At 41.3% G+C, this 13,253-nt stretch overlaps 1 protein-coding gene across 18 annotated transcripts in view; it reads right to left on the reverse strand.

Annotated features, from left to right (window-relative positions):
• LMO7 (LIM domain 7) overlaps window positions 1-13,253 on the reverse strand; it is a 204,123-nt gene that overhangs the window by 92,870 nt on the left and 98,000 nt on the right. For all 18 annotated transcript variants that reach the window (XM_019628695.1, XM_019628713.1, XM_019628703.1 and 15 more), the window contains exon 4: window positions 2,543-2,649. In XM_019628695.1, coding sequence (XP_019484240.1) covers window positions 2,543-2,649 — 107 coding nt within the window. The remainder of the gene's footprint in view (window positions 1-2,542; window positions 2,650-13,253) is intronic.

Here is a 13,253-nt window from a genome sequence, read left to right on the forward strand (position 1 = left end):
CCCTTTTAAATGGACAAATATACTAACAGGGAAACATGGAAATGACGTGTTAGTAAGTAAAAAGTTAAGATTTTAGCAGAATGTCAAAATCTGTCAGTCAGTATCCTTTGTTTCACATGCTTATCCTGCTGGCAGGCTAGAAATAAGTAAGGAATTCTAAGTTTCGGTTTCTCAACCTTAGCACTACTGATATTTGGGATCAGAAAATTCTTTGTGATGGCGACTATCCTGTTTATTAAAGAAGATATAGCAGCTTCCCTGACACACTAAATGCCAGTGGCACGCCCACCCCAGCTATGTCAACCCAAAGTATCTCCAGGTATTGCCAAGTGTCTCATCGCGGCCAAAACTGCCCCCGGTTGAGAACCATCAGTCTAACCAACACCAACTCATTGAATCTACAATAAGGATAGGACAGGGTTTGATCTATAGGAGTCTCCACATTACATAAGAACAAAAACTAAAAAGACATACATTCCTATTTAGCAAGCACTCATTTGCTTTCCTTTATATCTGATTTCTTTTGATAAGAATACTATCTCACTCACTACTTGACTTGGAGTGGATGGGTCCTGGAAAAGCAGTTTCCCAATAAAAAAATAAAAGAATACTCTCTCAGAGCGTAAGAGCTGTGTGGCCACCAGTTTTAACACCCCTTCCTCATGGCTCAAACCCCCTCAATTCCGCTGCAGCTGACCCAGGGGGGACCCTGTGCTCTTCAGTCCAACAAGATGGAATTATCAGGGGAGACGTTCTGAAGCAGAGTCAAGATTCCCACTCAGGAGATCTCCATCGGACCTCTCAGGCACACCTTACTTTTATGGTCTTGTGGTTTCAACTGAAACAAGTTGTTCTGCATACTTCCTACTACACAGCTACAGCTATGTGACCTCCCGGTTTCAGTTTGTCAGGACCTTCACTGATAGCTGAGCCCAGAGTGGCTTTTCCCTAAACACTGTAGACCCAGCATTCCACGAAACAGGCCTCAGGCAAGCTTTGCTCAGAGCACCCCGTGGAACCAGGAGCCAACAAACATGTTTTGCCTAGTCCGCAGCCTACTCAAACATCAGCTATAGAGTTTCAAAACAGTACGATTTTAAGGGGGAACGACGTTTATTCTTAACAGACAGCGACAACTTAAGAAAAAGACTTTCCGAGTCAAAAATGGCTCTGCCCATCAGATAGGTCTCATGAGAGAATGCCGATTAGGAAAAAATAAAACAGGTTTTTCCATAGTTATTTTTCAGAGAAAACAGAGATGACCTCGCACACTGCAGAAGTAAACATGACATTTTGGCGCTGAAACTTAGGAGCTCTCCACTAGTCCAATTAACCAGAAATGCAGACATACATATCCTTACCTGCACATATCGCTGCTCTGTGGTTTAGACAGGCTTATTCAACAGCACTAGAAGCACGGAAGTTCAAAATGGCTTGTTCATTCAAAAATAGGTATTGTTGGGCTTTTAAAAGATTAATCTTACAGGGGAGTTTGGGTTATACTACTGAAAGACAATGTGTACCATAAAATATATGTATATACAGGGTTTTTTTTCCTTAGGGAAAAAAATGGCCATATTTAAGATTCAACAGTCAATTTTTAAATAACTATTGAAGCTTTTACAAGAGAGCTATGAACCATATCAACTAAACCTTTGTCTGAATTCACAGACACTAATTTTTCCATTTCTATTATTTCTATAGATGAACACTTCACTCTACTTTCTTCCTTGGAAAAAAATGTTAATTAGGTTTAAAAGCCACAATATAAGGAGGCAATCATTATTACAAAATTAAATCATTTTCCTGTCACATTTATCTAGTAACAGCAGTTTATCCTGATCCACTGAGAGCAAGTTAGATTTATGGGGGAATAATATCTCACAAGAGATTAAAACCAGATTTCTTGAAACCCTACAGTCAGTCATACCTAAACACCAATTTCCATCTAAAACTGAAAAGCAACACCTGTACACATTTTCATCCCCCATTTTCACTTTCTCATCCATACTTTTAAAATAGTGAAAAACAACTCATTTTTTAAAATCAGCCACCATTGACAAGATCATTAGCTTTACAACTTGGTCCTAGGCACTGCTGCCTTCTATATAATTAGAAAGCCTCATCGCTGTCCCACTATCATTTTAATGTAGCAATTATGTCTTAATTCCAAACATAAAAACTATTTTTAAGTAGTAATTCTTTTTACTCTGTAAATTTTAATATAACTTCTAAATTAGCTTTATAAGCATAATGAGTATCCTCACCAACAGCAACCAAACACAACCATGTTGTATAAGCATCAAAATATAACTAAAATATATTTTAGTTCATATAGCGATTTAAAATCAGACCGTGCACGTTATCGATTACCGGCAGCTTCACAGGCACCGTCCCTAAGCTATTTTTTAAGTAGTCTGCTCTGGAAGAAGAACAGAGGAAGGCAGAGATTTTTTCAGTAATCAGGAACTCGCAGTTATTCTTTTCACTTAAGCTAGGAGCCCTAGGTTTAAAACATACATAACATGCCAGCGAAACTTACTTGACAGTGACTCGATTTGATAAATCCTGTAGATCTCCAGGATGGAAAAGCTGGGCTTCTTTCAATCCAATCTGTTCACAAGCTTTCAAAAAAACGTTTATATTATCCTGTGAAAAGAAGTGGAAAGTGATTGCTTAGCCGAGCTCTCTCTCAGGCAAAGGTTACAAAATTTTATGATATAATTTCCAAGCTTCAAAGTCCAATTACAGCCAGAAAAAAAAAAAGAAAGAAAGAAAGGAGGCAGCCAAACCGATGAACACATGTATTAGAAAAAATACATGGGCATGTACAGCCTTTCAGTCTTGCAGAGCATAAACGGTAGTGCTATCTTAAGCCCGGGCATACGCCGCTTCTGTGATCTTTGTGACTGACAGGTTAAACATTACCTGTTATAGGACAAGTGCCTAGCCACTGAGCAGTAATCTACACTTTGATGTCAGCTCTGCTCTGCAAACAAACGCCCTCTTCCCAGCTTTGCACAACAAGCCTCACCTCTCCTCTTTAAAAATAACTCCAGCTGACATTCACCCACCCAGAAACTGTTGGCAGGGAGGAAATAAGAGGAGGAACATTCTGTTTCTATGATTACAAATTACAGAAAGGCTGTGGAATACCACACCTGGAATCTGGGTTTGGTTGCTGAGCCGGCTCTTGACAGACAGGGAAACCACACTATAGGACCCAAGAGAAGCCTCGTGCTCATTGGCTAAATCACATAGTTTAGGTGTGGTACATTGCTCACGCCCTGCACCTGCCTCAGGAACTCCCTCCAGAAAACGAAAATCTAGGCTGTCCTCCCATCTGATTTCAAAACCCAAATCATCCATTCACAAACCAATGCTTTTCGACCCTGAGAACGGCGACCCAGACAACTGGCTACAATATATTCTTTTTTCCGGTCAGGTGCATTTCAGAGACACACATTTGGTGAGCAGAATTAGCTTCAGTTTCCACCTTGACTCCTCTTAAAGGAAACCCTTTCCGGGTTGAACTTGTGATCATCCCATGTGGTCTCTTTACCTTCATGGTGTTAGGGTTTTCAGGCAGAGAACGGCCTCCCCGCATGTCAACACACGTCTGTCCACTTACACAGGCTGGCAACACCCCACCTGTGGTGGGAGCCTCAGAGCCTCCCTGATATCTCACCTCCTTCCCTAACAGCTGGTTGTGAGAAACCACAAGGCACTCTACTACTTGGAGAAAGAAATTACTCTTTTCCCACGTTGAGGGGTTCATCCCCACAGGAAGAAAAGGCAGGGCGTTACAGCCAAGTGGGAGGTAATGATCAAGACAGAAAGATGAACAAGCTAAATTCAACAGCCTGAATTCTTCAGGGGCGGATTTAGGGAGAGCACAAACAAATGTATGGCAAGAGAAAAGCAATCCTGATTGCTAGGAAACCCAAGGACATCAAAAACAAAGTTTTGTTGAGGTGGGAGGTTATTCTAGTGTACTACCAGGAAAAGGCAGCGTAAATTACCTAGTGAAAAGCTGAAATCCATGATTCACTTTAAGTAAGAGGACAAAGATAAAAAGAACTTACAAGTCAAAAGTTGAATAGCTCGATGAAAGGCGTTTAACCTGACCTTATGCAGAAAAAAGGGAAATAATGCATTGGCAAAATTCCAGAGGGAACTAAAGTGATCATTTTATTGGTAAGCTCATATAACTTCAAAAACTATATTATTTGTAATTACCCAATGATTTAAATGAATGGTTCTACTAGTAGCCCTTGGACAAGTAGGCAAGAGTAAATGGTTTGGTATACCAGTATCCCAAATCCTACAAGATGTTAATCTCATATCCAAAAAGGGGAAATAATTTATAAGAAGTCTTCCCACAAATTCAATTTGGTTCTGAGTGTTTAAAATGTTATAAAACACTAAAACAAAGTTAAACTAAAAGTAAACCCACTGAACTGACAGCCAAAATAATTCTCCACATATTTCATAAAAACCTAATGGCATTCATTCAGTTGAAAAATACGTACAGATTGATAAGGATAGATAATCACCCATGCCTCAAAACCCATCCATAGTATTTAGAAAGAAGCCACTTAAAATATAAAGTAACTACACTTTATTGGAGACAAAGAAAAAAATACAATATGGGTAAATTCTACTCATAAAGAAAGTCTTTATATTAAAAAGTGGAATATTTTAAATAGTTCAATGATGCTCAGGTTTAAAACAAACTTCATAAAGACATACATGGCCTGTGAGGCAGGAATAGGTGATACTGAGATCAGAGTTACAACCTAAATCATGCTAACTGGACAGAAGCTCATTGGTAATTTATTTTATGCGATTTCAAAGGACATAGGCAGAGAGTTGCCTAAAGGGAGATATGAAATTATAAAATTGTCATGTTAGTGAAACATCAACAAGAAGCCACACCCAGCTCAACACATTAAAAGGGAAGCATTTAGTTCTCAGTTAATGGAATCATTTTCACTTGAAACTAGCAAAGATAAATAAAAGTAAAAACAAAAGACAAACCTGAAACAAATCGTATCTCATTGGACATATAGCCAGGACTCCAAGTGAGCTCTACCACTAACCAACTCTGTGGCTTTGGAAACATTAGTTAACCTTTCTGGTCCCATTTTCCTCATCTGTGACTAGTTTGTGGATCTGTAATCCATTACCAAGGGCACACACTTCTTTCTCTGCACAGGCAGGGAAGCCCAGCCCTTTCTAGCCAAACCCTTCACACAAATGTTTCATAGCTCAACGTACATAAAATACGTCATGTCGACAGCCTGCTCTAAACATCTGCAATTCCTACACTTGGAGAACCAAGAGTGGCTTCTCCAAAATAAATTCCAAAGAATATGATCCCTGAAGATCTGCAATAGCTCCTTTTAGGTTTAAGTCGTTCCATGACTATGAATAAAAACAGACCTCTATAAACACAAAAAGCAGGGGGACGAAAGATTTGATTTTCATGTTCTCGCCAATCCCCTCTCCACCCCTGGTCTTTGAATCAATTATGAGGGTAGTCCTAAGAGGCATGGGGTGAAGGGGATGAGGGTAAATTAGAGAGAGATTACTGGGTCAGGAACAGCAGCACTTGCTAACAACTAAGGCAAGATGTGGAAGCCACAAAAACTTAAAAAAATGTCCAGATTTACATTAGCCCACTGTAGTATCTCTACCGGTCTTCTACTGCCGCATAGCAAATGATGCCAGAACCTAGCAGCTTGAAACAACAGACACTTAGGATTTCATACAGCTTAGGAAGGTCAGGAATTTGGGAGTGGCCTACATGGGATGGTTGTGGCTTGGGGGTCTCTCAGGTTGCAGATGAAATGTCAGGTGGGGCTGCGGTCAGCTGAAGGCTCTCCAGGGATTTGAAGGAGCAGCTTCCAAGATGACTCATTCAGAAGGCTGTTAAACCGGGGCTGGTTATTGGTAGACAGCCTCAGCTCTTTACAAAACGGACCTCTCCAGAGGGCTGCTTGACAGGGGAATGATCCAAGAGAAAGCAAGATGGCAGCTGCACTGTCTGATGACCTCGCTTTTCCAGTCACTCGCCATCATTTCCTCAGTGTCCTGCTGGTTACATAGCTCAGCCCTAGTCAATGTAAGGACTACACGAGAACATAAATAGCAGGAGGTGAGAATTACTGGGGACCATCTTGGGGACTGGAGGCCACAATTCATTTTCTGGCCCTAATGATTCATGTCCTCCCCACGTGCAAAATACACTAACCCTTCTCAAGACATGGAAAAACTCACATTCCTTTAAAAGGTGAGCTCACAGTCTGGAATCTCACCATCTAATGCAGATCCAGGTGTGCATGAAATGCCTCAGGTAGAGTTCCTTAAGTATAGCCCCAGAGCACAGTTCCTCTCAACTGGAAAGCCAGTGAACTGAAACGACAAGTTACCTGCCCCCACCACACCCAACATACAATAGTGGGACAGGTGTAGGCTGACCATTAATAGAGACACTCCAGGTCAAAATGCAGAGAAATGAATACCACACAGGAATCACTGGTTCGCAGAAATTGTGAAATCCTGCAAGGCATAGATAGGCAGGCCATTTACTAGGATTCCAGGCCAGGGAATACTTTTTTATGGTTTTTTGCTTCATACCCCAGACCCTTGGTTCACCTTAAAAATCATTTTTCCATTTCCTTGAAAAGTAGCCTGCATTTGCAGCAGTGTTAACATTTCTCATTCTGTTTCTTTCTCATAGAAGTTTACTAAAGGTCACTTCATTTTATAGTCCTCTGTCCCTTTCAGTCTAAGTTTACCATGTTTCTGCAAATACAATTCTCTCAGAAATACTCTGTCTCTGTGACTCTTATTGGACTTCATTCCATCAGACAAAAAAAATTAAAAAATTTTTTAAAAAGCCACACCTACAAATCCCTTCAAAAGAAGCCCCTCTCTATCTTGGTCTTCAGAGATGACTGAGGACGTCACCCTAAGCTTCTTAGAAGCCCTGTTGATTGACTAGACAAATCTCCAAGGCACCACTTTGGATCTTTCTAAGATCTCAAAAGAATTCTACAGCCACACCCTCAGCTTCATCTTTAGACTTTGTTTTCCTTCCACTGCTGAATTTGACCTTTGCTTGAAGGCCATTTCTCAGTTCCAGCATCATTTACTGACCAAGGATTCTGATAATTTTCAAAACCAGCAATTCTTGTGCCTCTCATGTTTATCATTCTGTCCTTCATTCTCTCACATTTTACTGTAATCAGCAAGAGGAAGCCAGGCAGCACTTTACCACTTCACTTGGAAATCTTTTCAGATCGCCTGGTTTGTTAGGTACAATTTATAGGTAACAACGGAATAAATATCACGTGAGTATTGGGGCCACTTTAGAGGCTGGCTACAATACTTACATAATGAAGAATAGAGAATAATCATTAATTTGGAGTAGAAAAATCACCTGTTATCCACATCAAGATGTCCAGCTAATAGGAAATTGGGTTCAGAGCTCATTAATAGTATCTGATCTTAAAACATGGTTTGGGAAATCAAGCACATGTTGGTAGTCGTTGAAACTGAGGATGCAGATGAGCCCTCTTTGGAAAAGCAAAGCTACATAAGGATTCACAATCAAACACCAATATTTAAAGGGCAGTTTAAAAACAAGGAGTCGAAAAAAATCCAGCAACCAGAGAACCAGAGGGAAAGCAGAAGTGAACAGCATTATAGAAAACAAGGGAAGAGAGAGTTTCAAGCCAGGCGAGTGAGAAGCTGCACAGAGCTCCACCGTGGCAAAGATGAAAACTGCCCGAAGAATCTAACAATCTAACGGAGAAATCTTCGTGAACATAAACTCCAGGGGGGTAAGGGGTAAACAAGTGATACTGAAGATTAGCCACTTATTATAGAGCAAGGATCACCCCAAATCCAAGCGCTTCCCTTCTCAATGCTACCCTAATAGTCTTGTCTCCTGCTCGTTTCCCTTCACTTCCCCAAAGCCACCATCTCCCAGCCCTCTGGGGTCAGGATGCTCCGTTTCTGGCAGGAGATGAGGTGGGGAGAGCAGTTCTCACTCTCGTTCCCCTGGCCCCAAATGTAGGACCACGTTGTACCCCCTGCCAGCATGTTCCAGTTTTAAACATGAGCACAATTCTGCATTTCTATGGAGTCTTACCTTTTCTCTATCTCTATTATAAATCCCGAAAAGAGAGTTATCAGAAGGAGAACGTGAAGCCAACATGAATATTCTACACTAGTCTCAGAGGTAACATAGGTCATTAGTGACACTTCCCCTATCAGAGCCTTTCATCCCATTTTCCTTCCTTCCCAAAGCACTTACACAGATGACAGAAGGCAGTCATCTGGGCTGCCTTCTTTGCTCTTTTATCAAGAATGGAAGTAGTTGGGGAGAGTGTCAGGGGCCCAGAGTTAAATTCATCATATGTTAAGCTCTTATCAGACAATATAAAGGTTCTCTCTTATTATTTTTTTCACTATTTTCTTCCTCATCCTATACATCACTCACTCCCACTCCTCTTTTCTAAAAGATGCCTTCTCCCTAAGTATATAACCCTAAAGAATCGAGAAGAGATGTTCGAACTAGAACACGTCCAGGCATACTTGTTTGACTGCACTTTGCTATATTGCAGCTTCTTCACAGATGTTGTAGGTTTTACAAATTGAAGGCAAGACCCTCCATCAGCAAAAAGATCACGATGCGCTTTCTACTGATACTCGCTTTATTGAGGTGGTTTGGAACTGAACCCACGATACCTCTGAGGTATGCCCGTACATGCATATTGATTACACTATTCACAATAGTCAAAAGGTGGAAACAGCTAAGATGTCCATTAACAGAAACAAACTGTGATATATCCATACAATGAAATACTATTCAGCCATAAAAAGGAATGTAGTCATGATACATGCTACAGCATGGATGAACCTCTAAAACATTATATTACATAAAAGAAGCAAAACACACAAAGAACACATACTCCATTTATATAAGATATCCAGAATACATAAATCCATAAAGACAGCATGCAGACTGGTGGTTGCCAGGGCTGGGGATGAAGGATAAAATGGGGAGAAGCCATGTAATAGGTAAGAGGTTTTACTTGGGAGTGATAGCAGTGTTCAGTGGTTAAACACTGTGAATGTATTAATTGCCACTGCATTAAATGTCACCTTAAAATGGCTAATTTTATGTTATGTAAATTTTACCTCCATAAATTATTTTTAAAAGGCGCCTACTCTTTTGTGCTTGAAAATGTAAATGTCCTTTAAAGTGTCAATTTACTTATGTAGTCTAATTTACATAAATAGCATATGGCCTACATTTTTCTCTTCCATATTGAATCATTTTGTTACACAAAAGACTAAATCCTTACCCTGCCCAAAGTCACTTTCATTTTCACTGGGAGGATCTTTAAAAAAAAAAAAACAAGTATCTTAACTGATAAAATTTCAGTGTGATGACTGCCAACATGTAGTGGGAATACTTTGTATCAAGAAACTTCACTATCACAACAAATGGGGAACTGTCTACTCAAAAGATCAAACCAGTTAGGCCCACTTATGCAAAAATTTCCTGAGTGTATAGGTCAAGAGCTGTCATAAACAAAAATGGGTTCTTTAAGATCAAAACCCTAACTAATTCTGAAAAACAGTGACGCCGTGCTCAGGGCTGTGACCTGAACGCCATGCAGGTGACGACTTAAGCTCCCAGAATGACATCACCCGGAGGGGAGGTGCTCTCCATCCAGGACCCAAATGCTCGCCCCGTGCTCACTTTGGCCTGCTATTCCCAGCATGGTTCTATGTTCTATGCCTACTTTAAGAAAGATGTTTCCATTTAAAAAAGAGAGCGCATGATCCAATTCCTCTGAACCTGAGCACACGATGGTGCAGAACCGTTTACCCCAGAGAGCTGGGGACCTCAATTCCCATTCTATTTATGATAGGGCACAAAAGCCCCTACCTCCTCTCCCTCTGGAACTGACGGTGCCAACAAGTTAACAGGTATGTGCCAGCAATCGAGATTGTACACATTGTTTCAGGCAGAGAAATGGAATAAGGCCCATGGTTTAGAATAACGGTCCCTGGTCAGCCACATCGGCATCACCAGAGGGAGCGCGCGGAGTCACCACTCAAGCGATGCTGGTGCAGTCAGATCGGAGAGCAGCTGCATTGGCCTCTTCTGCTCGATGTGGTCCCTGAGCCATCCTCACGGGCATCACATGAGAGCTGCTAAAAATGCAGGCTCCCAGGCCCCACCCCAGACCTGCTGGGTCAGAATCCACCTTCTAAGGAGGTCCTCCAGGTGATTTGAGTCTTTGTACAGACATAAGTTTTCTGGCAAAGAACAATATAAGAAAAACACTTCCACATATGATGTAAAGCAGTGTTTCTCCTTAGTATGAACACAAATCGCTGAGGGATTACGGGGCTCGCCATTAGGCCATCACCAAAAGTACTTGAATTCCATTCTTATGATACACTAATTGTGATCATTCAAATTATCTTAAAGCAACTCCCAAGCAGCAGAGTAGTGACAATATATCCCAATTTGCATTTTAATGATACAGTTTCCATTAAGAAAGCAGTTAAGTCGCAATTTTGATCAGTTGACAGCTTGTTTTCTTATTTTGGAAAATTCAATCCTCTATTTTAGGGCTTAGCTAACAAAACTGTGAAGCAACACCTACATTTTACGATTATAATGTAAGTAAACACTTCAAGATTCAAATTCAATAGTTATTTGTGATAAAAAATAAGCAGCTAGTTTGTTTTCTTTGTTTGTTTTTAAGTTTTCTTTGGGTCCTTATTTCTCTACAAAGAAAAAGCCTCTGTCATTTGCTGGCTAATAGCAAAGGAACTGAGGACAAGCAGCGCATTTGTTAAGTTTTGTCACATGTGGAAATAGGAATAGGAACCAGCTAGGAACTGCCAAGTGACGCTGAGAGCCCAGGAGACTACACATGATAATTATGCCAGGAGCTTGGTGATCTGATTCGTCTCCAGCACTGCTTGGCAGAGCAGGAACAAAACCCAGACCAAGAGGCAGAAAGACGAGATGGCAAGTTAGGGCAGCAGCAGGTCAGGGAATGAGGGCTGAGTGTGCGAGTCAAATGCTAGTTACTGAAATGCTTCATCAGCTCAGGTCACAGCTACAGAAGCAGCAACAGGCTTCGTCAGACTGCAGCAGGAAACAGTAGACAGTCTTGCATGTTATGCAAAATACACTTAACACCAAAAATGAACTCTAAAACTTACCTGCTCTTAAAAAAAAAAAAAAATTCTGGGGCATCCAGTGAGCTCAGGTGGTTAGAGAACAGGCTCATAACACCAAGGTTGCCGGTTCGATTCTCACACGAGCCAAGGAGCTGCGCCCTCCTCAACTATATTGAAACAACTACTTGACTGGGAGCTGATGGGTCCTGGAAAAAAACACTGTTTCCCAATAAAAGTTAAAAAAAAAAATCTACAATAGATGCTTAAGAAGTTCTGTCTGATAACAGATTGATGGCTGCCAGAGGTGGAGGGTCGGGGATGGGAGGAACAAAATGGGAATGAAAGAAAAAAAGTTCTATCCCCAAATTATTCATGTTATTCATGTTCCAAACAGACAAGTAATTGCTTAAAGAGACATGTCATAATGACACTAACAGGCACGTTTTATGAAGCCATAAAACGTGTTTAATGAACTACGTAGTAAACTTTAGAGCTCCCTGAGAATTTGCATCCCTTCAGTGCAGCTGCTCCTACTCCCCCTCCTCTATAGAATCACTTTTATAGCTTATGTGTCTCAATCATCAGATCATGTTTAGGCTTTTCCAGGCCCAGGGACTCCCTGCTTTATGAGACTGACTCACTTTCTAGTCATCTCCATGTCAAAAAAGTCCAAAGATTCCCTCGCTGTAAATGTAAAATGTTGTTTCAAAGTCTATGTGATGATGGAGGGTCAGAAGTCCCATGAAAGCCCATCCACAAGCTGGACACCCTGGAGAGCTGACGGTGTCCTTCTTTCTAGTCTACACTCAGAGGCCTGAGAACCGAGAGGGTCAAGAGGATGGTACCAGTTTCAGTTCAAAAGCCCGCAGGCTCAAGACCCAATAGAAGTCTTATGTTTTAGTTCAAGTATGAAGGCAGGACCAATGTCCCAGTTCATTCACTAAGGAGGACTTGTTTCCTCTTTCTCACAGGACGGTCAGCCTTTTTGTTCCAGCTAGGCCTGCAACTGATTAGATAAGGCCCACCCATACAGGGAGGGAAACCTGCTTTTCTCAGTCTGCCAATTCAAATGTTAATCTCTTCCAAAAACACCCCCACGGACACACCAGAGCAATGTTTCACACCCATAGCCCAGTCAAGTGGACACACAAAATTCATTACCACAACTACTGAAACTGTTCTTTACCCTGGCTTTCCTGCTTCTCTTCTTGATTTCCTTCCTTCTGTCCTTCACACACCAATCAGAGATATGTTTTTCAGTTTATTTGAGTTATAATTTCTATACCATTCAATTCACCCATTTAAAGTGTACGACTCCGTGGTTTTTAGTGTATTCACAAACATGTGCATCCTCTACCACAGGCAGGCAGTGATCTCTAACAACAAACTAAATTGCTCTCAGAAGCCCTCAGTGGCTTCTCATCACATTCTAGAGAAAATGAGATCTCCTTGCCAAAGTCCAGGAAGCCTTTGAAAGCCCTGCTGGCCTAGCTCCTCGCCTCACTCGGTTCCAGACCCACAGTCTGCCTTGCTGGTCTGCTTGATCCTGCCCTGATCCCTCTCTTTCCCTCCTGACTGGAAAGCTCCAACCCATCCCCAGATTTTCCCACTCCATCATTTCATTTGCACCGCTGATCAAACGTCAACTCCAGAAGTCAGATGTCCCTGGACACCTTCTCTGAAATACTTCTCATCCATGCGCTCAATCATTCTCTACCCATACGCTTTATTTTTCCAGTGTAATTATTGGTAACTGACAAGGTGTTTTATATTCTCCATGATAATTGGTGGCGCCTGACAGGTTATTATTGACTTACTGATCGTGCTCCATTAGGGAGGGACTTTCTCTGCCTTGTTTGTGGGTGTGTCCCAAGTTCCTAGAACAGTCCCTGGCATATAATAGGTGTTTAATAAATATTTTTAGGAAGAGAGAGATAGTCCTGGAACTAAACACCCATCAAGTGACCAGTGCCCTCACACCAGTCTTGTACCTGGGTTTTCTTATTAATCTCATTTGTTCTTCCTTTTCC

This window comes from Hipposideros armiger, unplaced genomic scaffold (assembly GCF_001890085.2).
Source record: "Hipposideros armiger isolate ML-2016 unplaced genomic scaffold, ASM189008v1 scaffold_806, whole genome shotgun sequence".
NCBI classification, from domain to species: domain Eukaryota; kingdom Metazoa; phylum Chordata; class Mammalia; order Chiroptera; family Hipposideridae; genus Hipposideros; species Hipposideros armiger.